Source organism: Myripristis murdjan, chromosome 1, assembly GCF_902150065.1.
Source record: "Myripristis murdjan chromosome 1, fMyrMur1.1, whole genome shotgun sequence".
In the NCBI taxonomy this organism is placed as follows: Eukaryota; Metazoa; Chordata; class Actinopteri; order Holocentriformes; family Holocentridae; genus Myripristis; species Myripristis murdjan.
Window position 1 is genome coordinate 41,613,112 of NC_043980.1, and position 25,788 is coordinate 41,638,899.

The window sequence follows — 25,788 nt, forward strand, 5'->3', positions numbered from 1 at the left end:
TGCCTGTTCCAACCAGAATATTGGGGCATGTAAACACCTTTTAGCCGGAAAACGCCCTGAACCGGAATATTCAGTCATGACTGCGCATGCTCGACTCGCAAGGAATTCTGTGGCGTCTTTGTTGCTATGGTTACCTGCAAGCGGGGAAAACAGCATGGCAAACAGCAGCAAGAGCCAGGAGACTGCAGTCTGCCTTCAGCTAATGAAAGACTTAAATATCATGGAGGATATCGATGGGAGAAAACTTACCCTGCGTTCCAAATCGCATACTTATACTTTTTACTTTTAGTATGTACTGCAGCTGCCCTTACAAAGTATGTAGTTTAGTATGTATTGGGACATACTAATTCTTTTTTTCCCTACTAAATAGTATGGTAGTATGGGTATTGGAACGCAGGGATAGAACTAGCGACAGAGGAAGAAGAAAAAGAAGAAGACGAAGACTTCTTCGTCTGTTTTTCCGGCAGACCAGACGCCGATACGCGTACTGCTGCCCCCCGCGGCTGAGTGTCGTATTACGTCAGAGAGTGGAATACGCCGAAACACGGGAGCTTGCCAAGTAACATGTAAACGGAATATTCCAGTTGCCGCGGCGCAGTTACCTTAGCCGGAATATTGACCTGAACCGGAATATGGTGTGCATGTAAACATACTCAGTGACAACCTCTCTGTCACTCACTCAGGTGTGACAGCTCACGTCGCGTCTCTCTTAAGTAGTGGTCAGGTTTGTTTCAGCTCGCTCTTCCCTCAGGTTGTAATCACTGATAGTCAGTAGAGTTTCTGCTAAACTTGGTTGGTAACAGACGCGCTGCTTTTGAGCAGACAGGCTGAATGCGACTCGCGTTGCATCTCTCACTGCTTCTTTTTTTTTTTTTTTTACCATCTACTCGCTCTTACCAGCTGGTTTTTGATATAAAGTCAGTTGGAAAACTTTGCTCGTAGCAGACACAGTGCAGAGTCACAGTCTTAACACACACCACTTAAGGGCGAATTATGGTTCTGCGTACATGAAGCTTACAGGGGGTATGCGTAACAAATGCAAAACTTGCAGGCCATCTGTGAAAAAAAAAAAAAATTGTAACTACATGGACCCCACATAGCCCCTACGCAGACCCTACACAGACAACAAGAGCTATGATTGGTCCTCTGAAGTACATCATATCCGGCATTTCGCCCCTCCAGCTTCACTTCCTGTTGTAGTGCTAGTTGTAGTTCAATACTAATTAGCTCCAGCTCCAGCATTAATCTCTCTCTCTCGGTGGCCATGTCTTCAATGTTAAAGCCGTAATTTCGAAATTAACCGACGAGTCGAATTCCGATAACAACTGCTGCTCCTTTTAGAAATGGCGCTGCTGGCACAACAACAGGAAGAGCAGCGACTATACATCACAGAGTCTATGTAGGTCTGCAGAAAAAAAGCCGCACCCCCTAGTGTTTTGGCGGAGAGTTGCTTAGCGTACTATGCAGAAAAGCATATGAGACACACACCATCTGCAGAGCAACTGCGTACGCGTTGCGTCTAGTGTCCGCAGAACTATAATTCGGCCTTTACACACATACATTAGCTGAACACACAAAGTACATTATTATTTTTATTTTATTTTGGCTGCACTGAGAGTCTGACACTTTCTCACTGTAGTTCATAAAAAATAATTATAGTACAGTTGTCCCTCGCTATAACGCGGTTCACCTTTCGCGGCCTCGCAGTTTCGTGGATTTTTTTAGTGCAATTTTGCATGCTTTTTTTTTTTTTTTTTTTACTGGACTTATTTTTCTACGAAGTTTTGAACTTTGAGAGTGTTTAAACAAGAGAGAAAAGTGAGAAAATGTTAATGCCTGTCTGAGAAAAGTGTATAAAGTGTGTAGTGAGGGGTTTTACAGCCTTAAAACATCTATAATAATTGTAAAAAAATAAAGCTGACTACTTTGCGGATTTCGCCTATTGCGGGTTATTTTTAGAACGTAACTCCCGCGATTAACGAGGGACCACTGTATATATGTGTGTGTGTGTGTGTGAGTGTGTGTGTGTATATACATATATATATATATATTTATATATATATATATATATATATATATATATATATATATATATATATATATATATATATATATATATATTTATATTTATATATATATATATATATATATATATACAGTGGTGTGAAAAAGTGTTTGCCCCCTCCCTGATTTCTTATTTTTTTGCATGTTTGTCACACTTAAATGTTTCAGATCATCAAACAAATTTTGATATTAGACAAAGATAACCCAAGTAAATATAAAATACAGTTTTTAAACGATGATTTCATTTATTGAGGGAAAAAGGCTATCAAAACCTACCTGGCCCTGTGTGAAAAAGTAATTGCCCCCCTTGTTAAATCATGAATTAACTGTGATTGACCACATTTTTTTGGAGAGCTGAATTCAATTTCACAAGCCACACCCAGGCCTGATTACTGCCAGACCTGTTGAATCAAGAAATGACTTAAATAGAACCTATCTGATAAAGGGAAGTAGGATAAAAGATCTCAAAAAGCAACACATCATGCTGCGATCTAAAGAAATTCAAGAACAGATGAGAAACAAAGTAATTGACATCTATCAGTCTGGAAAGGGTTACAAAGCCACTTCTAAGGCTTTTTGACTCCAGTGAACCACAGTGAGAGCCATTATCCACAAATGGAGAAAACTTGGAACAGTGGTGACCCTTCCCAAGAGTGGCTGGCCTACCAAAAATACTCCAAGAGTGAATCAACGACTCATCCAAGAGGTCACAAAAGAAGCCAGAACAACATCTAAAGAACTGCAGGCCTCACTTGCCTCAGTGAAGGTCAGTGTCCATGATTCAACAATAAGAATGAGACTGGGCAAAAATGGCGTCCATGGGAGAGTTCCAAGGCGAAAACCACTGCTGACCAAAAAGAACACAAAGGCTCGTCTCACATTTGCCAAAAAACATCTTGATGATCCCCAAGACTTTTGGGGAAATATTCTGTGGACTGACGAGACAAAGGTTGAACTTTTTGGAAGGTGTGCATCCCGTTACATCTGGCATAAAACTAACACAGCATTTCATGAAAATAACACCATACCAACAGTCAAACATGGTGGTGGTAGTGTGATGGTCTGGAGCTGCTTTGCTGCTTCAGGACCTGGACGACTTGCCATAGTTGATGGAACCATGAATTCTGCTCTCTACCAGAAAATCCTGAGGGACAATGTCCGGCCATCAGTTCATGACCTCACACTCAAGCGCACTTGGGTTATGCAGCAGGACAATGATCGAAAACACACCAGCAAGTCCACCTCTGAATGACTTAAAAAACCCCAAATGAAGGTTTTGGAGTGGCCTAGTCAAAGTCCAGACTTAAATCCAGTTGAGATGCTGTGGCTTGACCTTAAATAGGCCTTTCATGCTCGAAAACCCTCCAATTTGGCTGAATTAAAAATTTTCTGTAAAGAAGAGTGGGTCAAAATTTCTCCACAGTGATGTAAAGGACTCATTGCCAGTTATCGCAAACGCTTGATTGCAGTTGTTGCCACCAAGGGTGGCACAACCAGTTATTAGGGTTAGGGGGGCAATTACTTTTTCACATAGGGCCAGGTAGGTTTGGGTAGCTTTTTTCCCTTAATAAATGAAATCATCATTTAAAAACCGTATTTTATATTTACTCTGGTTATCTTTGTCTAATATTAAAAATTGTTTGATGATCTGAAACATTTAAGATTGACAAATGTGCAAAAAAATAAGAAATCAGGGAGGGGGCAAACACTTTTTCACACCACTGTGTATATATATATATATATATATATATTGTAAGGTCATGAGAGGTCACCAGGGCAGGCTTAGGATGAGGCAGTGCAATAAAATTGGAAACACAGGGCAAGGTCCATTAGAAACCCACAGTGGTTATTTTATTTCTCACATTTCAGGTAAAACAGGTGACTCAGGTAAAGATGGTAACTCCAAATAATGTCCAGACTCCAACATAAAGTGCCGCTACGGGGTAAAACAGTAATCAAACATTTCTCCTAATTGTCCCAAAAATCCAACTTAAAGTGTCCACTGTGGACTTTTCAACAGTTTCTTTTGTTCTGCGGTTTCCTCCAGGCCTGGCTGTCAAAGTCCTTCCAGCAGTGTGCTCTCTGTCCTCCTGCTCTCTCTCCTCTGTGTTCTGCTCCACCTCAGGATTCTTTGTCCTCTCTAAATCAGGTGGCTTAAACACCTACACCTGTCGGAGTGGTGAGGCATTATGGGGAATGTAGTTTGTGACATGGCGGCCATTTTGGGATGTCGCTGCTGATCCTGCATGGGAATGTAGTGTCCCTCCACTACATGTCCCCTGGTGATGCAACAATATACAGTATATACATATATATGTATATATGTATATATATATATATATACATATATATATATATACACTACTCACAAAAAGTTAGAGATATTTGGCTTTCGGGTGAAAATGTAAAAAGTTCATGCTACAGTGATATTATATCATGAAAGTAGGGCATTTAAGCAGAAGCATGCACTGGTGATTTCCTCATCTCCAACAATTTATTGAAACAAAAGTCAACAACAGTGGTGGGTATACCACAACAAAAAATGTCAATGTCTCAAAAACTTGTCATGTGCCCTTGGCGGCGTGGCTCAGGAGGTAGAGCGGTCGAGCGGTAACCGGAGGGTTCCCGGTTCGATCCCCGGCTCCTCCAGAGTGTGTCGAAGTGTCCTTGAGCAAGACACTGAACTCCACTCCAAGACACCACTCCTGATAGACAGTTAGGCGCCTTGCATGGCAGCCTCTGCCATCAGTGTGTGAATGTGTGTGTGAATGGGTGAATGTGAGGCAAAAACACTGTAAAGCGCTTTGAGTGGTCAGTAGACTAGAAAAGCGCTATAGAAATGCAGTCCATTTACCTTGAACATCAATTACAGCTTGACAACGACGTCTCATGCTGTTCACAAGTCGAGTTATTGTCTGCTGAGGCATGGCATCCCACTCTTCTTGAAGGGCGGCCCTCAGGTCATTGAGGTTCTGGGGTACAGAGTTACGAGTCTCTACACAGCGACTCAGCTGATCCCATAGGTTTTCTATGGGATTCAGGTCTGGAGAAAGTGCAGGCCACTCCATTTGAGGTACCCCAGTCTCCAGCAGCCGTTCCCTAATCATGCGACCTCGATGAGCTGGAGCATTGTCATCCATGAAGATGAAATTAGGCCTGTGTTGTTCATGCAGGGGCACAATGACTGGATTAATGATGTTATTCAGGTAGTATGGGCTTGTCACTGTACCATTCACAAAGTGTAGGGCAGTTCTGTACTGACTAGACTCACCTGCCCACACAGTAACACCACCACCACCAAAGGCTCATCTGGTGACAACAGTGGCTGATGCATAGCGCTCTCCTTGACGTCTCCAACATCGTTGGCGGCCATCATTTCTGCTCAACATGAATCGGTTTTCATCAGAGAACAGCACTGAGGCCCACTGGTCCCTCGTCCAGCGTAAATGCTCCCTGGCCCATGCAAGACGATGACACCTGTGCCTGGTGGTGTGGTCAGGTACCCTTGCAGGTCGTCTAGCACGCAGACCATGCTGATGTAAACGGTTTCGAATGGTCTGAAGTGACACTTGGGTGCCTCTCACCTCCCTTAAATGTGCCTGGAGTTGAGTGGCATTCATCATCCGGTTCCGTAGGGCACTGTTCACAATGAAGCGGTCATCAGTGTGGGATGTGGCCAAAGGACGTCCACTTCTATGCCTTTCTGTGACTCTTATCTCTGTTGCAACCTGCTGATGACACTCTGTGACACTCTAAGCTCAGTGGCCACTTCCGTCTGAGAACATCCTGTTTGAAGTCTCGCAATGGCGAGGTGCTGCTGATCAATTGTGAGGTGTCGTCTTGGTCTCATGATGTCAAAATGTGAAGAGCATGATGAGGAGGACTGTTTAAATACCAATTCTAATTGAACCAGGAAATGTATTGGTCGATTCATGGATCAAACACCTGATGTGAATTTTGCCGTTAAACTCCTTGTTAGAGAACAGCAACTTGTGCAAAAAGTACTGAAACATTGAACAGTTGGACACGTGCATTCAAAAGTTTACAGAAGGTCACATTAAGTTCACCTGTAAAGGTTATAATGCATTTTAGGTTCATCCTGAAATTTCACCCGAAAGCCGAATATCCCTAACTTTTTGTAAGTAGTGTATATACTCTCTCTCTACTTCATAATTGCCTACTGCATGTGTTGTATTCATGGATGCACTTAGAATATTCATGTTCTGTGTTTATAAAAAACTTGTTCTATAAATAGTTTGTTTACTATTGTGATAAAAAACATTGATCTGAAGCTCAATTCTGAGGCTGTTAATAGTTTTCCAATAAACAATAAATATAGCAGCTTCTGATCAACCCATATCAATTTCAGGCTTAAAATAACGTACCAGTTAAGCCCCACCCATTTCCGGTCAAACCTCACCCACTTCCGGTTTAGACCCCGCCCGCTCCGAGTACGGATACGGATAATGTAGATGGTTGAACAAATACAGATACAGATACAGATCATGGTGTACTCGCTCATCCCTAGTCTTGCTCACAGTTTAACTGGAGGCAGGGATGAGCAGGGCCACTGCAGCCAGGGTAGATGTCTGCACACTCACTGAATTCACTGGCGAGCTCTTGCATTAGCTCTGCCTGGTTCTTTCCCTATCAGGACAGAAAATAGCAGAAAACAAAATACAGAACCATTAAAAATCAAGCAAGAGTAATGCAAGTATTAGCATGGCATCCTGCTTTCCAGAGAAATCACTAATCACTACTAATTTACCAATTTCTAATTTCCAATATTAAACAAAATTTTGCATATCAAGGCTTTATTGATAGTAGCACCAAAAAATACCATTCTTTCATATTCAGACAAAATATCACTATAGCCCTTTTAAAAGTCTAATAATGTTCAACGAGAACTAATCTGAGGAATGCTAATTACTTGTCAACATGACTGGAATTACGGTAGGCTACATGAAGCCACACAGCACTCTAGCTGTATTTGTATCCCACCTGTGCAGCTCCCTGGCTCTCTTCATCTTCCTCGTGCTTTCTTTTTCGCTGGAAATAATGTTCAGTTGGCTTCATGGGTGACAAAAGAGGGAAAAAAGCATCAGTTTATCTGGTTATGTTCTGCGGGGGGACTGCCTGCAGTTCTGATTGCCCATTATTCCGAAAGCCCAAAAGTCCGAAAAATGTTCTGTTGGACCGAAAGCCCATTGCTCCTGTTGTCCCGGAAAAGGAAGCCCACTGTTTCGACATCCCATTAGTCCAAAAGCCAATTATGGTTATGATTGGGGTTAGGGTTAGGTCAGCTTAATGTTAGATAACAGGCTGTTGGACTAATGGGCATCGGAATATTGGGATTTCGGAACAATGGCCATTGGAACATCGACATGGCGCCATGTGCGGCTTTCCGATTGGTTAGCTAGCTAACTAATTTATCCATACACCACTCTAACGAACCATTCCAGCTAGCTACACACCTAACTTAAAACTAAAATAAAATTATTCTCAATAATTGTCTTTGTTCAACCACCTCTGAGTGAGTGATTTAACTGGTCCACTTACTACTCTGCTTTGTGGTGGTTTTGGAGGATTAGAAGCAAATGGTGTACTTGTGGGTGGCGTTCCAAGGATTAAGGGGGGCTGGTCTGGGCCAAAAATGCCAGGGCCGATTTTTTTTTTTTTTTTTGTCTCAGTCCAGCCCTGGCTGCAGTTAAGTTTGTTGTAGCTAGCAGACTATAGGAAAATAGCCAGCACCACCATAGCCAGTGATTCTGCCTTTGGGCCCTTGCTGAATTGCCGAGTTCAGTTAAAACAAGTTATGACACAGGTAACACTTGCCTTAAAACAGTGATTGTGCAATAAAATATGAAATCAATGTTAAAAATAAGCACAGAGAGGGAAACAGGAAGCAAACAGACCACCCATAGTAACGGGACGTGACATGGAGCAGCAGACACTGGCTGTAGTCAAACCAATAGGCCTAATACAGATCTATATTCAGTATAATACTGTACTGATTACAGTAGGTTTATATTTATGTGTAACTATTAGTTTATTTATAACTTGACCATAATCTAATGTATTGCCTTGAAAATATCTTATTCTATTCTATATGTATTTTTTGATGCTTTTGAATTGATAGTGTCTGTGTTTGGGATGTGTTGAGGAAAAGTATATACAAGGTGAAAAAGCGATGCTCTACTAAGCCTGTAGGCTTCAGACATAACTAAAGCATTTATAGAGGAAAGTAATTGAATCGTAAATATTGATATTAAACAACGTTGTACTTCTACTATGCATTGCTTGGTACAACATGCAGTAACTTTTTGGCCTCTCACTCACTGTTACTTATTCAGACCTGCAGTAACTAGATATTAACTAAGTAATAGATCATTTCTCATAACTGTTTGCTAAGTGACATTTCTTATGATTGTTCCTCATTTTCTCTTGATAAGGAAAATCAGTAGGGTTGGAAATGAGAGGAATCTTATACACATAAACAGTTAAGCTAGAAGAATGCACTCAGTATAGGCTGCCCGGCTCCTTTTTACAGTGTTGAGATGTCAGGCTACATAACCTTATTGAATTGCTGATCCTGCATTTTTTACAGTGTTGTGTTTCTCATGTTTGGCTTGTTTGTTAGCAGTGGAAATAAACAAAGCACACACACGGCCACAATAGGATTTAAAAAAAAAAAAAAAAAAAATGAACCAGCTGGACAGTGAATCACAAAAGTGACTCAGTGACCAGTAGAATGAGCAGAGAAGGATAGAATGAGAGCTGCGTGGTAGAGTGAGGAAGACAGTGAATTGCAGTGAGGGACTGCCATAATATGAGCGAGAGAGAGTGGAAGTACCCAAAACAAACATTTTGCAAAGGTTTTGCCTCCTGGTTTCCTCTCTCCTCTGCCCTCCTGCCAGGCGATCTCAGCCACCATCTTTAAGGATTCCTCAGTTTCTAAAATGCACCTGGAGGAGAGAAGAGTGAGGAGTGAGCAGGTGAAGGTGAATCCTTTGCATTTTTTTTTTTTTTAAGTTCTCCAACTATTTCTTCTGGCATTAACAATTATAGTGATCAATTCATACATGTTGGTGCAGGTGTTCATTTTTAAATTTTCTCCTTATATATGTTACATTTATTTTTTTATATCACTCTATGGCTGACGTTTTGGGTGTTATGCTTCAGAGATTTTTACGGGCTTAAAGATGGCGCCAGTGTGTGAGGCTTGTCGTCTGCCGCTGCCAACTTTGTTATGTGTTTTTCCACCACCGGATCCTGCCAGGTGCGGCCTGGTAAACGCTCGATCACTACAGAACAAACTTTCATCCAGGGATTTCTTTTCATCCCAGGAGTTGGATTTCCTTTTTATGACTGAGACATGGCTTCATGTTGGTGAGTCCAGTGCTTTTACCGAACTCTTACTGACTGATTGCTGCTTTTTTAACTCTCCGCAGACTTCGGGCCTAGGAGGAGGAATAGTGATTGTTTTTAAGAGTTACTTTCAACGTAAGCAGTAGGGATGAGCCGGATACTCGGCTGAAACGAGTATCCGGTACGGATATAGCCCTGTTGCCAAGTGAGTATGATCCGAGTAATATGAGTCAATATCCGTGCTCGTGATGAATGAAAATCTTCATTAGGTAGCTGACTGTGTCCACGTTGTGTGATAGGTCAGTCACACACAGCGACCCTCCCCTACACACACAGTACAGTACAGTACAGCGGTGCCGCTCACACACACACACACACACACACACACACAGTGACCCTCCACTACGCCGTGTGCCCCGCTCGCACGCGCACACACACACACAGGCACAACCTCAGCTGTCTCTCGCTCAGGTGTGACAGCTCACGTCCCGTCTCTCTTCAGTAGTGGTCAGGTGTTTTTCAGCTCGCTTTTCACTCGGTCTGTAATCACTGATAGTCAGTAGAGTTTCTGCTAAACTTGACTGGTAACAGACGCGCTGCTTTTGAGCAGAGTTAGGGTTAGGGGTTAGGGTTAGGGCTGAATGCGACTGGCATCGCGTCTCTCACTGCCGACACAGCGCTTTTCTTTTCTTTTCTTTTTCTTTTTCTTTTTTTTTTTTTTTTACCGTTTGCTCCCTCTTACCGGCTGGTTTCTGATAAAGTAAGTTATGATCAAAAACATTGATCTGAAGCTGTTCTGTAAAGGCTGTTCTGTAAATAGTTTTCCACTAAACAATAAATATAGCAACTTCTGATCAACCCTTATCAGTTTCAGGCTTAAAATAACCTTCCGGATAAAGGCTGGATTATGGTTCTGCGGACACTCGACACTACGAATACGGATAATGTAGATGGTTAAACAGATACAGATACAGATACAGATAGTGGTGTACTCGCTCATCCCTAGTAAGCAGATATTTCCCCTGTCATCCTATGCCAGCTTTTAACTGTGCCTATTTGAGCTGGGACGCTCTCATACAGTATTGTGTGCTGTAGTATATCGGCCTCCTAAATACAGCAAGGACTTCATTAACGATTTTTCTGTCTTCCTGGCAGATATAATGCCGCAATATGACCATGTCCTTATTGTTGGAGATTTCAATGCTCATGTGTGCTGTCCTAATAGCTCTATGGCAAAGGACTTTGTAAACATTATTGACTCTTTTAATCTGGTACAATCTGTATCTGGTCCCACATGAGAACGCAGTCACACACTTCTTGTTTTATCACATGGTTTGTCTGTTTTTAACTTAGAGATCTGTGATGCCTTCTTTTCTGACCATAAATGAACTGTGTTATTTGAAGTTGCTCTCAGCTGCACTACAGTTAAACCTCCCGCTCTGGCTCGCAGATGCCGTGTTATTAACCCCTCCACTGCTGCTCATTTCTCGGCTGTTTTCAGTCAAACCTATGCCATCCCTGAGTCTGGATGTAAAGATACTGAGGCTCTTAGCTCATGGTTTTTTGACTCCTGCCAAGCTGCTATTGACACTGTGGCCCCATTAAAGCTCAAACAACCCAAAACCAAATCTGAGCCCTGGCTTGATGACATAACCCATACCACCAGACGTGAGTGCCGCAGAGCTGAGCGCAAGTGAAGGATAAGCTGCAGGTGTCTCTTCAAATATCAAAGGACCCCTGGTGTCAGTATCAGTCCATTGTGAGAGAGGCATAAAGAAAATATTTGTCAAATATTGTTTTGTCAAACTGTCACAAGCCTTATATTTTATTCAGCACTATTAATTCTGTTCTTCATGCTCCACAAACTGTTTGGACTGAGGTCTCTCCTGTTGTCTGTGAGAATTTTCTGAACTTTTTTACTGATAAGGTCACTTCCATTAGGGCTCTGATTCTACCTCCTCCATATAACCCCTCAGTCTCCGCCCCCTGCCCTGGTGTTTCTGATATGTTTGAGCCTGTAACCCTGTCCTTTGTTCAGGACATCGTTGATCACTTGAAGACCTCAGGTTCTCCTTTCGATGTTGTACCTCCACGACTTTTTAAAGAGGTTTTCCACACTATTGGGTCATCTGTACTGACAATTATAAATAGCAGTCTTTCCTCAGGTGTGGTTCCTGTAAATTTGAAACACGTAGCTGTTCAATCTCTGATTAATAAAGCCTGGTCTGGATCCTGCAGTTTTGGCTAACTTTAGGCCCATTTCCAAACTGCCTTTTATATCAAAAATACTTGAAAAAGTTGTTTACTCTCAACTGATGTCCTTTTTTCCTTTTTAGAGGATAATATTCTTGAGGTTTACCAATTTGGTTTTAAAATTCTACACAGTACTGAAATGCTTTTAAGAGTTTTTAATGACATCTTTTTAGCCACTGACTCCGGCCATTGTATTGTTCTTGTGCTTTTAGATCTGAGAGCTGATTTTGATACTGTTGACCATGAAACCCTGATTTCTCATTTGGAGCAATGGGTGGGCATAAAGGGGATAGCTCTGCAATGGTTCAGGTCTTATTTAACAGACCGAACTTTTTGTGTTAGCCTTGGTGACTTTGTGTTCGCCACCGCTCCCCTCTCGTGTGGGGTCCCACAAGGCTCAGTTCTTGGCCCGCTGCTTTTCTCCCTTTATTTATTGCCACTAGGCTCAATACTCAGGAAACATGGCATATCTTTTCACTGTTATGCTGATGACAGTCAGATTTATGTGCCCCTGAACAAGAATGATGCCTACTCTATCAAACCACTTCTCAGTTGTCTTGAGGACATTAAGGCCTGGATGTCTTTAAACTTTTGATGGTTTTTGGCAGCACTTCTGTGACCCCTCATGTAGATCTGGGTTCTCTGGCCCAGTATGTTAAGCCTACCATCAAAAACTTAGTAGTTACAGTTGATACAGACCTTAAGCTTAACAGTCAGATTAAGGCAGTAGTAAAATCGAGTTTTTATCAGTTGAGGTAGCTGGCCAAAATAAAGCCAATTCTTGAAAGAAAGCATTTTGAAAGAGTAATACATGCCTTTATCACTGCCCGGCTGGATTACTGCAATGATCTTTATATGGGGGTTAGTGGGTCTTCTGTGGCTCGTCTACAGCTAGTACAAAACGCTGCTGCTCTCTGGAACGATTTGCTGTTGCACATTAGACAGGCTTCCTCAATGTCTATTTTTAAGTCTCTTCTTAAAACTCACCTCTTTTCTTTGGCTTTTAACACTGTGTAAGTTGTTGATTTTATATGTTCTTATACACTCCTGATCAAAATTTTAAGACCAGTTGAGAAATTGCAAGAATTTACATTTTGCACTGTTGGATCTTAAGAAGGTTCTAAGTAGAGCTTCAAAATGCAAAAAGAAGAAATGGGAGTGAGACAAAAAAAATTTTGAGTAAGCAATTTATTGCAAACAACCGTTAAACTGAAATAGGCTGTTCATTAGCTGATCAAGCCTTTAAAAGCCCAAATCTTCTCAAAAATGTGGATTTGGTGTCATTTTCTGTCAGGTATCCACATTGTCATGACCTCCTGATGGCAAAGGCAAAAAAGCTTTGAACATGGTCGGATTGTTGAACTGCATAAGCAAGGCCTCTCGCAGCGTGCCATTGCTGCCGAGGTTGGACGCAGTAAGTCATTTTAAACTTCTTAAAAGATCCTGAGGGTTATGGAACAAAAAAGTCAAGTGGTAGACCCAAAAAAAATTCACCGGCCCTGAGCCGTAGGATCCAATTGGCTGTCCGTCAAGACACGGGACAATACTTGGCCCAAATTAAGCTTGTCACTGGTGCCAACTAGAGTTCTCATCGGGCCTGAAAATTAAGACCCGACCCGACCCGACCCGGGCCTGACTGGGCCAGCCTGAGGCCCGACCCGACCCGACTAATTAGCCGAACTTTAGGCCCGACAGCCCCGATAAAGCCCGAAAAAAAAAATCGCCATTATTTAGCAGAGCCGGTCGGCCGCGGCACCGGGGCACCATCAGTCGGTATCAGGCGAGCCGGCCGCGGCACCGGCCAGCATGAGGCAGCTCACCTGTCAGATCCGGCAGACCTGACGGGTGGGCGCGGTACCGGACGGTGCCGCGGCCGGCCCGCCTGATGCCGACTGATGGTGCCGCGGCATGTGCGGGTCAATATGGTAGTCTAGAAAACTGGACTACCCCAAGTAGATTGCGCCCTGGGCAGTTGCACTGCCTATAGCAGAAACCGTCCCTGCTGCCGAGTCTGCCAGCACAGTGGGATACTGCTGCAACTCTCTCTCACTTGTTTGCGCTGCGCTCGCACAGCTGGTTGTCTGTCTGTCACTGAAAGTTTAGCCTCCAAATCCAATCCAGTCTCTCACTCTCTCCACCAGTCACATAAAAATGAAACGTCATAATCAATAACAGAACATATAATTCATTTTTTTTATTTAAAAAAAAAAAAAAAAAAAATCCCCCACAGAACCCGAAGCCCGACCCGACCCGCCCAATTCACGTAAATTTTAGGCCCGACCCGACCCGAAAATGTCGGGTCGGGTCGGGTCGGGTCGGGTTCGGGCAGAATATGAGAACTCTAGTGCCAACTGCAGTCCCATAACCACCAGATGGCATTTGCGAGAGAAGGGTTTTAAGAACAAAAAACGTCTTCAAAGGCCTCATCTCCTTCAACAGCACAAAATTGCCCGTTTGGAGTTTGCACAAGAGCACCAAACATGGGACAATGAAAGGTGGAAGAAAGTTTTATTCTCTGATGAGAAAAAATTTAACCTTGATGGTCCTGATGGCGTCCAACGTTACTGGCATGACAAGGAGATCCCACCTGAGATGTTTTCTACACAGCACAGTGGAGGGGGCGCCATCATGATCTGGGGGGCTTTTTCCTTCAGTGGAACAATGGAGCTTCAGGTTGTGCAGAGGCGTCAAACGGCAGCTGGCTATGTGGAGATGTTGCAGGGGGCATCCCTCATGACTGAAGGCCATCGTCGGTGTGGTAATGACTGGGTTTTTCATTACAATTTTCTTTTTATTGATCATTATAGCATACATTCTGCATACAACTGGTACACAATAATAGAAATTTTTTTTTGTCTTTTTTTTTTTCTTTCTCAAACATGACCATTAAGAAGGAAAGGATAACCTCCTTTACTCTCAATCCAAATAATAAACGGCCGTACCTTGTCATGTACACAAATAAAATCACGCCCAGGACATAATGGTTATTTAACTTCTACCATATATTAGGCCGGTTAAGCTAACAGAATTTTACTATATAACCAGTGTAGCAAATTGAGTAACATAAAGTTTAAGAAAACAAAACAAAACAAAACAGAAAGAGGAATATATATATATGAACACACACACACACATATATATACACACACACACATATATATGTGTATGTATATATATATATATATATATATATATATATATATATATAAACACACTCCGACACCATCTACAGCAAAGCCCTCCAGCCCTCCGTCTCCATCTTCTCCGGAAGCTGAGGCACTTCAACATCAGCAAAAAGACTCTAACAATGGTTTACCGGTCACTCATAGAATCATTCTCACCTTCAATATCACATCTTGGTACAGCTTCCTCACCAGCAAACAGAAAATAAAACTCTCACGCATCACTGACCAAGCCAGCAAAATAATTGGATCACTACAAACCCCACTGTCCCATCTATATGAGCGCTCTGTGTTGAGGAAAGCCACCCTGATCACAGAGGAACCCTCCCATCCGCTCCATCACTCATTCACCCCCCTCCCATCAGGCAGAAGATACATAGTTCCACGGGCCAGGAAAACGATCTACAGAAAATCATTCATTCCATCTGCAGTCACAGCCCTCAACAGCTCAAAAGCTTAACTTGGATCCGGTCCTTTCCCTTCTCCCTTCTTTTAAGAAATAGTGTGCTTGTGTGTCTTTTATTTATTTATGAGTACTGTAATTGTTGTTTCTGTTGTCTTTGATGCCTACTGTGTGTGTGTTTGTGTGTGTGTGTGTGTGTGTACATGTAAGACTTTTTGAGCCTTGTCAAAGAAAAATTTCTGGCACCTTCTGGATCAGACAATAAAAGTCTATCTATCTATCTATCTATCTATCTATCTATATATTTATATATATATATATACACACAGACATACATATACATATACACATATACACATACCCATACATACACACTTACATATATATATACAAAGTAAAGGAAAAGGAAACAACAACAACAACAAGAAATTTTAACCAACTTCTGTAGCTGTGAACTAGGGGTTCTTTTCCACAATGTACATCTCAGATAAAATCTGACCTAATTGGTTTTATGTACTCTAACCAGGTTTCCCAAATTCTTTTAAATCTATCCGCCTCCAGTCTCAAAGGAAAAGTTAGCTTTTCCATCACATATATATTGTGTATTACCTCAACCCAGTCCTCAACGTGAGGTACCTCATTCTTCATCCATTTTCTGGTAATTAGGCCCTCGCCCTCCATCGGAGAGAGGGCCTATTGTTTCTGTACTGTTTTTTCCGGTTCTTTTTATTATCGGTACGTTTTTTTTACGCTTAATTTGACCCCCTGAACACGCTCAAAAACTCACCAAATTTGGCACGCCCCCCAGGTCTGGCGAAAAATTAGATAAAATGGCAACTCGGACCCCCGAAGTGCAAAAATGGGCTCTCTAGCGCCACCTAGGTACACTAAATCGGCCGCTGCGGCCCACAGGAATGTGATAGAAACACCAAACCAACGCCGAAACGTAGGTCTCATCAAGGCCTACAAATCACGCGCTGACACCCCCCCTCTAAAACCAACAGGAAGTCCGCAATTTGCCTTTCAAAGTAAAAGTTGGGCCCCGAAATTGCACGTTGAACAAAATTTATCTCCTCCGAGGCCATAAATCGCAGCGGCTCGAAAAGCTAATACATCAAAGAGGATAGAGTGCTTAACAAAAGTTGCTAAAGGTTTATTATTAATTTGAACCGTTTGGGATTTATAAGCCCTCGAAGTCGGCTTCGAGGGCGTCATTTTTTCCATGGAGTTTGGCGTGAAGAGGCGCACACTTGGTGCTAATTAGGCCCCTGGCGTCTAAAGTAAACGTCGCACGGCTTCGAAACTTATGCCACGCGAAAGAGGACGAAAATTCCTACAAAAATATGAAATTAATTTTTAAATTGGAACAAGTTTGTGGCCGCTGTCAAGACTTTTTGACCATTTTGGACCCTGGTGTCCTCTCCTCTGCACTCTGCCCGGTCATGTGACTCACTCTAGGCAACGGACAGTTCCGCAATACACACCCATTATAAACCGTCAGCGGGAGCAGAGAAAACAGTCAAACTTAAACTGCCGTAATTCAAAAATGGTACAAGATAGCAAAATAGCGTAAACACGAGATTTATAGAGCCGAGTCTTGTGCCTTGTTTAAACTTCGAATTACGTCTGTAACTGAAACGATGTCCGAGCGGCGTTACCTCAAACAGGTGTGGGTTTTTATCGATTTCTCCAATGGATTGAATGTGGATTTCTCTGTCTGCCTGCATTTTGGGCTGATCATGACACAGCTGCCAGTACTCATGTATTAGCGCAGTACTCATGACACTCACACACTAGGACATCCTAGGCCTTTCAAAATAAAAGCCCAAAACTCTTTCCAACTGAAAGCACAGAAAAATACCCTTACAAATGGGAAAAATGGATGAATTGTCTGCACTTCAATGACACAAACATCGTGGCGGACCGGCACCGGTGCGAGGGCCGACCAACGCTGCTTGCAGCTTTAATTGCTTTTTTGCTTGCAATAAGCATTATTCTATAAATATGTTTGTCTCCAAATCTTGTAAAATTTATGTCCAGTTTCCCCAAGTATAATATCTCAAATGTATGTGGAAGTTCCATCTTCAGTATTTTATCCATACACTTCTTAAGCTCCTGCCAGTAGCTGGCAATGAAGGGACAACCCCAGAACACGTGGAAATGGTCAGCGTCATCAGCTCCACATAATCTCCAACACTTTGTGTCATGATACTTTGTCTGTGCTGGTGTTCTAAAAAATCTTATAATGTTCTTCCACCCATGTTCTCTCCATGATAAGGAGAGATCTCTTAGTACCTTCCTCGCCTCCGTGTATTCTTTGCGTTTCCTCAGAATCTCCGGCGCATAGTCGTGGTGTAGGAACACCCTCCTCCCCTCGTACATGAAGCCCTTTTTTTGCCACGCAATCTTGAAGTTCTTCTTTACTCCGAAAACTTTGTAACTTCATCAATAGATCTCGGCGGGGAGTCCTTGGGAGGTTGCGAGACTAGCACCCGGTGGGCTCTTTCAATCTTCAGCTCAAATGATGTTGGTAAGTCCAGCTTCTCCCTAAGGAGATTTTCGATGAAAGTGGTCATCGATTGGGTATTACCCTCTGCTCCTTCCTTCACCCAGTGGATCCGGATGTTCTCCCTCCTCGAGCGGCCCTCCAAATCCATCCTGAGCTCCAAAGTGGCTTCCTCCAGATTCTGCGTACGCTCCTCCGTTTCCACTATCCGCCTTTCGGCGTCATCTATCCTGTTGTTTGTCTTCTTGATATCTTCTTTGATTTCTTTCAGGTTTTCAAAATTCTCCCGGCGGAACTCTCTTATCTCTTGTAAGATTGTTTCCAGGTCTGCCATGTTTTTAGCAGGTTGTTGTGTTTCTTCTCTCTCTTGGCTCGGTTGCGTTGCTAGCTTGGCTTTCACTCTCTCACCTCTTGACTCTGCTAGCTCTTCAGCTACTTCGGCTAACTCGTCTGCTAGCTTAGCTGGCTCGTTATCTTGCTCGAGGTTCAAATCCGCGTTTTTACTCAACTTTCGATTTTTCCCTCTGGTCTTAATGATCACCCTTACCACCACTCTCTCACAGTTATTCTCACTTTCTCAAACAAATGGGTTTATAGGGCCTTATTAATCTCAATGTCGGGGAGCTCCCTTATTATGCTGCCGCCATGTTGGAGTCCGGCCGAAAACCATGACTGGGTTTTTCAACAGGACAACACTGCAGATCACAATGCCCGCCTGACAAAGGACTTCTTCCAGAGAAATAACATCACTCTTTTGAACCATCCTGCGTGTTCCCCTGATCTAAATCCAATTGAGAACATTTGAGGTTGGATGGCAAGGGAAGTTTACAAAAATGGACACCAGTTCCAGACAGTGGATGCTCTCCGTGAAGCCATCTTCACCACTTGGAGCAACATTCCCACTAGCCTCCTGGAAACACTAGCATCAAGCATGCTGAAATTTTTTTTTGAGGTGATTAACAAGAAAGGCACAGCTACTCATTACTGAGTCCTTTTTTGAAAATTTTATTTCTATTTTAGGGGGTTTATGGATTTTTTGAGATATGGTCTTAAACTTTTGATCAGCTGATGAACAGCCTATTTCAGTTTAATGGTTGTTTGCAATAAATTGCTTACTCTTTTTTTTTTTTTTGTCTCACTCCCATTTCTTCTTTCTGCATTTTGAAGCTCTACTTAGAACCTTAAGATCCAACAGTGCAAAATGTAAATTCTTGCAATTTTTCAATTGCAAGAATTTTGCAAGTGTATATACAGTCTTCTGTGATTTCTGTATTGTACTGTATTTTATGGTTTATGTGTTTTATGTTTTTATGTATTTTATGTTTTTATCTTACTGTACAGCACTTTGGGCCTCTGTGCTTATTTTAAAGCGCTTCATAAATAAAGTTGGATTGGATTGGATTGGATTACTGCCATACCAACCAGAACCAGAATAACACAATGAGTCTGAACCGCGATGATCAGGTCAGGCCCGGCAGAGTTTGGGTTGAGAATTACAAACTCTAGTGCTTAGACTTTTACAATTTCCCACTTAATGAGTTTTCAACTTTGCTGTGTATTTAGGGCTCAACATCAAACAGAAGGCACACAATCGGAACCTAACTCTCCTAATTCACTAATTCTAATTTTTACTCACCACATTATTTGTCTCTAACTGGCACAACATTTGCTACATGCATTCCATTATAATAATTTCAAACTATTTACCCAAAATAGGCTATTTCTTAAATGCAATATATCAGGTCAGAGCTTTCAGACAGATCTACTTCAGCATCCTCATGGTAACATCAATCATAACATTTACAGTGCATTCAGAAAGTGTTCAGTCATGCTTGCATTCTCCACCAAAAATGCTTTTGATAGGCTTTCATAAATTATAGGGGAAATATTATTATAGGGCAAAACTATTATTAATCACCGTACGAGTGATGCAACTTAAGGATAGACGTAATAATCACCGATCAAAAGTACGTCTCAGGCAAGGGAGCAGTTTACTCCGGGAATATTACCTTAGTAGTCCCCGCGACCCTTGTGAGGATAAGCGGTTTAGAAGATGAATGAATGAATGAATATTACCTTAGTACTGATAGCCTAAACGTACAAGTACACTGTAATAAATTAAAAAGGCAGGCAGGTCTTTTCCTGAATACAGATCGAGATTTCCATTCATAAAATACTCAAACAACTGAAGTGAATTGAACACACTTCATTACAGTTACAGCTACTATTTAGAAACTACAAGATATATAGAATACTAGACAATCTATATACAGGTAGATGAACAAGATGATGCATAGATTGAATGACAAGGTAAAGACATAAACTGTGACAGGAACAAATACAAGGATGGAAAGATTATGACCCAGTATGCTGAAGTTATACCATGGAGCAATCAACCTCTGGGAGTACCTGGAGCATCAGTACCGCGTAGACCTGAATGTTAATTTAGGTTGGTTTTGTAAGAACTTGAGCCAATTGTAGATTTGTACTACGAGTTAAATGAACACCACAAAACTAAGCAAAGTGTGCTGGAGAGGTACTTGCTTATGCCTGGGGATAACTTCTTGCGGAGTTGCGGAGCGGTGGCGAAGGTTGATTGGCAGGAGAAGGCTGAATTGTAGCAGCAGAGTCCTTGGAATGAGATGAGACAATCTGCGCGGAGTTGCAACACACAGAGGTGTCCTGCGCCATAGATTTTGTAGTTCTAATATGTTATGTCTATTATGTGATGTTGTGATCATGTGTGTGTTGCAACTCCGCGCAGATTGTAGTTCTGGTACGCCTCTTCCGGGTTAGGGTAGAAGTTTTGAAATTAGGTTTAGAAAACATACATACGGTAGTTTTTCAACAGCAAAAGTATAACCTTAACATGTAGCCTATGTTTATACCATGAATAAAGATGTGTTATGAAAAATAAAATAAAAAAAAAAATATATAAAACTTTAGTGCTATTTTGACGTGTTTCAGCGGTTTTTCCACCGCGCTGTGTCTCTGACTGAAAGGGTTGTGTTCAATGGCGTAACATATCAGCATATTATCAACTTTCGTGCACTTTATTACACTTTATTGACTTTACTGATGAAAGTCAAATCAGACACGTCGCTGATCAACACTAGGATTATGGGTAATGTAGTGCTTCTCCATGATATGACATCGCAAATAAAACGTGTTTTCTTAAAATAAAGTTGATATTATACGGGACTTGTGGACTCGGCAGAAGCACATGCCAGTCTTGTTCTTCAGATAACTAATGTTTCCCCTTGTCTCTGTGTGAGTGCGTGCTCTGTCTTTTATTGACCCAGGTAACATCATGGTGTTGGTGGTTGTGTGGCTTGGGTCCAGTACATCTGGCTACCCTCGGCATCCTCATTCCTCATCTACCAACTGTTTTTACATTACTTCCCTTATATTATACATATATATCTTTTGTTGTTTTGTTTTCTGTGCTTACAACATCCATTGCACGTCTGTCCGTCCTGGGGAGGGATCCCTCCTCTGTTGCTCCCCTGAGGTTTCTTCCTATTTTTCTCCCTGTTAAAGGGGTTTTTTAGGGAATTATTCCTCATCTCATGTGAGGGTCTAAGGACAGAGGATGTTGTATTTCCTATAAAGCCCTTTGAGACAAATTTGTAATTTGTGATTCTGGGCTATATAAATAAATAAAATTGAATTGAATTGAATTGAAGCTCAGTGATGGATCTCTGAAAAAGTCATATAGAAATACTGCAACACTGAAATGCAGTTTTTCGGAGCACATCATGATTAATCCATAATTACCTTGTGATTAACACGAATAAAAAAATTAATCACTTGGCAGCACTAATTTTTATAGTTGTGGTTAGAATGCTTTTGTGTGTTTGTTGTATTTCAATGTCTGCATGTTTGCAGGCCTTCCTGAATGTATTGATTTTTACATGGGAAGTGAGCTGGAACAGATCATACTATAGTTTCCACACTCATCCCTCTGGTCCCTGAAATATGCAAACAAGTCTGGTTTTACATACAAGCCTAGTATGTGTGTTTGTTTGCTTGTGTATGTTTATGTGTGGTGTGTATGTGAGCTGTGAATGTGCAATGTCAGATTAAATTCTGATATATCATAATTCATAGATAGATTTGGGTATCATAAGAAAAAAATGGAACAGGCAGCTTTATTGAGTCTGGTTTTATTTCATGTAGTATAAAGGCTCAGCAGAGAGCAGAAGAACAGCACATAAACAAAAGGTAGCTATTATATTATGAATCTGATGGTCTGTTTGTGTTCCCACATTAAGTAACCATATTTACCATTTCCAAATTGTTCTGATTTTACAGTGTGTCATTAGGTCAAGTAGGGGGGAACTGCTTCACTCGTGCTCATTGTTTCCTTGGAAAACAAAAACAGGAAAAGACAGGGACAAAAAAAAAAAAAAAAAAGCCAATACATAACCTATTAATCCAGAAATTAGCAATCACAACTACAAGAAAGAACTAATTTTCAAACATTTGAACAGTCAATAACCATATAAAAATCTAACTCTCAGGGCAAACAGTTCACAGTACACAAATGGGGAGCTTTAATTACATACAAAACAATAATGATAATAATAAAGAGGTATTGTACAACTAAATAGTTGAAATACAAATGAAACTATGAACATATTGCACTATTGTCTATAATCATTGTAAAACAAAATGAAAAATTAAATCTGCCTTTGCTCCCCAACAATAATGAAATAAAATAATTTCAGGTCCTAATTAAACATACTAATTTAACACATGCTGTACTTAGAGTGTAGTTAACCAACTCTAAACTCTTGCAACTTAGTATATTCAATTAAATTGTTTTGTCTAAAAGTACTGAATGATAATGCAGTAGAAAGCATGATCAAAGGCTCAGTTAGCATATAAAAAAATGAAAGCTTTACTAGGATCTTCTCATGGCTGTTTTCATGTAATTGCTTCCTTCATGTTTACAGATTGGATCTACAAGTGAAATATCATGTCTGTTTCTGTGGAAAATAATAAGACTTGTCTGTGCTGTACAGAGCTGGCTTGAAGTCACCAAGAATAGCTAGGTACATTTTAGTCGACCTTAAGTTTATTTCAAAGCACAGTAATGTATTTTAAGATACAGCATATATAGCAACTGACTGGCTGAGGTTCTTAAAATGGTCCATTAACTCCTTTCCTCTCGCAAGAACAAGAGCTTCACCAGGAGTGTGCTGTTCTAAAATGAATGAAGCAAATATAGGCCAGAAAACAACATAAGTTTAAGTGGTAACATAAAGTTGAAAAATCATTTTGAAGGTTGCATAACAACCTATTTTTGTTTCCCTCTGGTTTCTAAGTTGGTGGAACTATTTTCTGTCGTAATATAGCCACCATCAACAGGGCTGAAAAGAGCGCTAAAAGTAAAACCAAAACATATGCGGGTTGTTATGCATCCTTCCAAATTTTTCATCTTTGTCACCTCTCCAAATGATAGTGTTTTCCAATCTGTATTTACTTTGTTAATTTTGGAGTGGTACACTCCCTGTGAAGCTCTCATTCTCAGAAGAGGGAAGGAGTTAAGGAACCAAACACTGTGGCTGTATTACACTCACATAGACCAATAAATACTTGTGTATTGGTAAAAATCTTATTCACCACTTTACAGCAGTGGAATAATTGTATTGTAGTGTAAACATTCAAGCTCTAGTAGTTAGCTTGACTGTTCTGAATAGAATCTAATGAGAGCTCTAATGAGACCATAAGATATAGCAGTCAATTCAGTCAATTTGCTGGCACGGCTAAGGTTAGCCTATGCTAACCCTGACTCAATGGCTTGTTCATTCAATAAAGAGCATAGATTTATAATGTACAATGTAAGGATATTGGTGCAGCAGCAGCAACAAGCAGGTTTAGTTTCATTAGTTACAATGTCTACAAGGCAAGGTCTGAAGACCAGCTGGACTTAAGAGTGGAGGTGCAATCCTGGCCTGTCAGAGAGAGACACACATGGTTTTGCAATGTCAAGATGATGTAAATATGTCATCAGAATATATTTTAATATTTACATTTAGTGTTTCTTATTTCAGTTCAGCTTAGTTTTAATGTTCTCAGCACTGACAGAGCCGTGGCATGGTAACAAATAAAATTGGAGGACTTAAGTACTTCATTCTCTTCTGATGTCCTCTCCTCTCTTGTAAGCTACTGTACTTAACCCCCCATCTATCTTTCACAGGTATACAGACCAGTAGACTACATTGAAGAAGAGGAAGGAGAAAGGGAAGAGGGCTCTTGCATAGAGGTCAATGCGTTTGGCAGCAGCAGGTATGACAGGTTTGGGTGGTGGGGGTTTCTTGTTGGCTTTGCTCTGGGACTTGAGGGCCCCCGTCACTTCAATTGGTTTACCGTAACAGTCAAAGTTGGAGAGTTCAAAGTCCCGAGGTAAAGATCCCACAATACTGAAGTCATTGGAGCGAAGGTCTGACTTGGAGGTACAAACTTTCTTACAGCGAGTTTCTACCACCTGGTAAAAGACAAAGACTGATTAATATCCAAAGTCTAAAAAAATGGACATGGAAAAACAGCCAAAATATAGATGTATCTAAGATACTGTACATGAGCTTGTAACAGGACTTACAAACACAAAATGTATATTTAAATCTGTATCAATAACATCATATGTACTGAATAACTACAGTATTCCTCTACTTGGAAATCAAAATAATGGTGTCTTTGAACTAGACAGGCTACACAGATGAAACATGCTTCATTTCACACAACAGCATCACATCTGTATTTTAGAAACAGTAATATTGATGCCAAGGAAATTACACATAAAACTGAAGGAATGCCTCCAAAATAAACCACACTGTGCTAACAGTACATACCAAACTACAATAGCTGTATGGGCTGTGTAATAAGTTAGCTGGTGACATTGCCATTTTTGGAAGTCTGTGTTGTTGGTAATGGGGCTAAATACTAAGTCTACATTGGTGGGGAGGGTAAATTCCTCTCAGAAAAACAAAGTCATGCAAATACAACGGTTGCTTTATTTTACAGTGAAAATACTGATGATATATAGAGCAGCTGGAGAAACCCTCGGCTTGGTGATGCATCTGTGACCGTGAGAGCCGATGAGACTGGTGCAAGATTCCAGATGGCAGCCCCTGGCTGCTAGATTGTAAACACCGCTACAAACCACTTCCTTCCACACAAAATAAACCCATTTTCCACACCATCTCAACTTGAATACCATAGCTGCTCAACCTGGAAGACCTTGAACACTTCACTGATGAATGTTTCAATCTTCACCTCTGTGACATGAGCAACAAACCCAAGACAAGGACAATTCCACCTCCATACCACATTCCAAAAGACGCTGGCAATGCGACTGCATCCAAAGTTCACCAGGCAAAACCTGCTGTACTGAGGTCAGTGGCATTTTACTTTCCATCGACAAACTTTCCAGACTAAATGCAAGAATAGCTCTTGCTGAAGTGCTACACATGGAATTCTAGCAGCTACGTGACAGCTTGGAATTCAGCCAGGAACAAATAATCACTCTAGCCAAAGAAAACAAATCCCTCCAACACTCTGTCACCTCCCTGACCCTGAGCTTACATCCACTGTAAAAGAAAACAAGGACATGAAAGAAAACATACTCAATCTACAGTCACAGAGCATGACAGACAACTTAGTCTTCTCCGATATCCCGGAGTGCACAAACATCGACAGCCCTGAACAACTAAAAAAGAATTCATGATCACCTCAAAATCTCCCCAGACATGGTGAGTGACATCATACTCCACTGAGTACACTGTATTGGAGCAATAAAATAAAATAAAATAAAAAAAAAAAACTCCACAAACGCCCACAACCCATTGTATCAAAATTCGAACACTTCAAACAAAAACAACTAGTACAGCATCATGGCAGACAACTGAAAGTCACGCACTAAGGACTTAATGATCAATTCCCCTGAGAAATCTGGGATGGACACAAAATACTACCCATGATCAGAAAACAGCACATGAAGGTGGCGC

The 25,788-nt window shown here is 41.3% G+C and overlaps 1 protein-coding gene across 1 annotated transcript in view; it reads right to left on the reverse strand.

Moving 5' to 3' along the window:
* Positions 1-21,951: 21,951 nt before the first annotated feature.
* Positions 21,952-25,788, reverse strand: part of LOC115369087 (glycine receptor subunit beta-like) — a 262,500-nt gene continuing 258,663 nt past the window's right edge. The window contains exon 11 of the mRNA XM_030065640.1: positions 21,952-24,269. Within this exon, the coding sequence (XP_029921500.1) occupies positions 23,976-24,269 (294 nt within the window). The 3' untranslated portion in view covers positions 21,952-23,975. The remainder of the gene's footprint in view (positions 24,270-25,788) is intronic.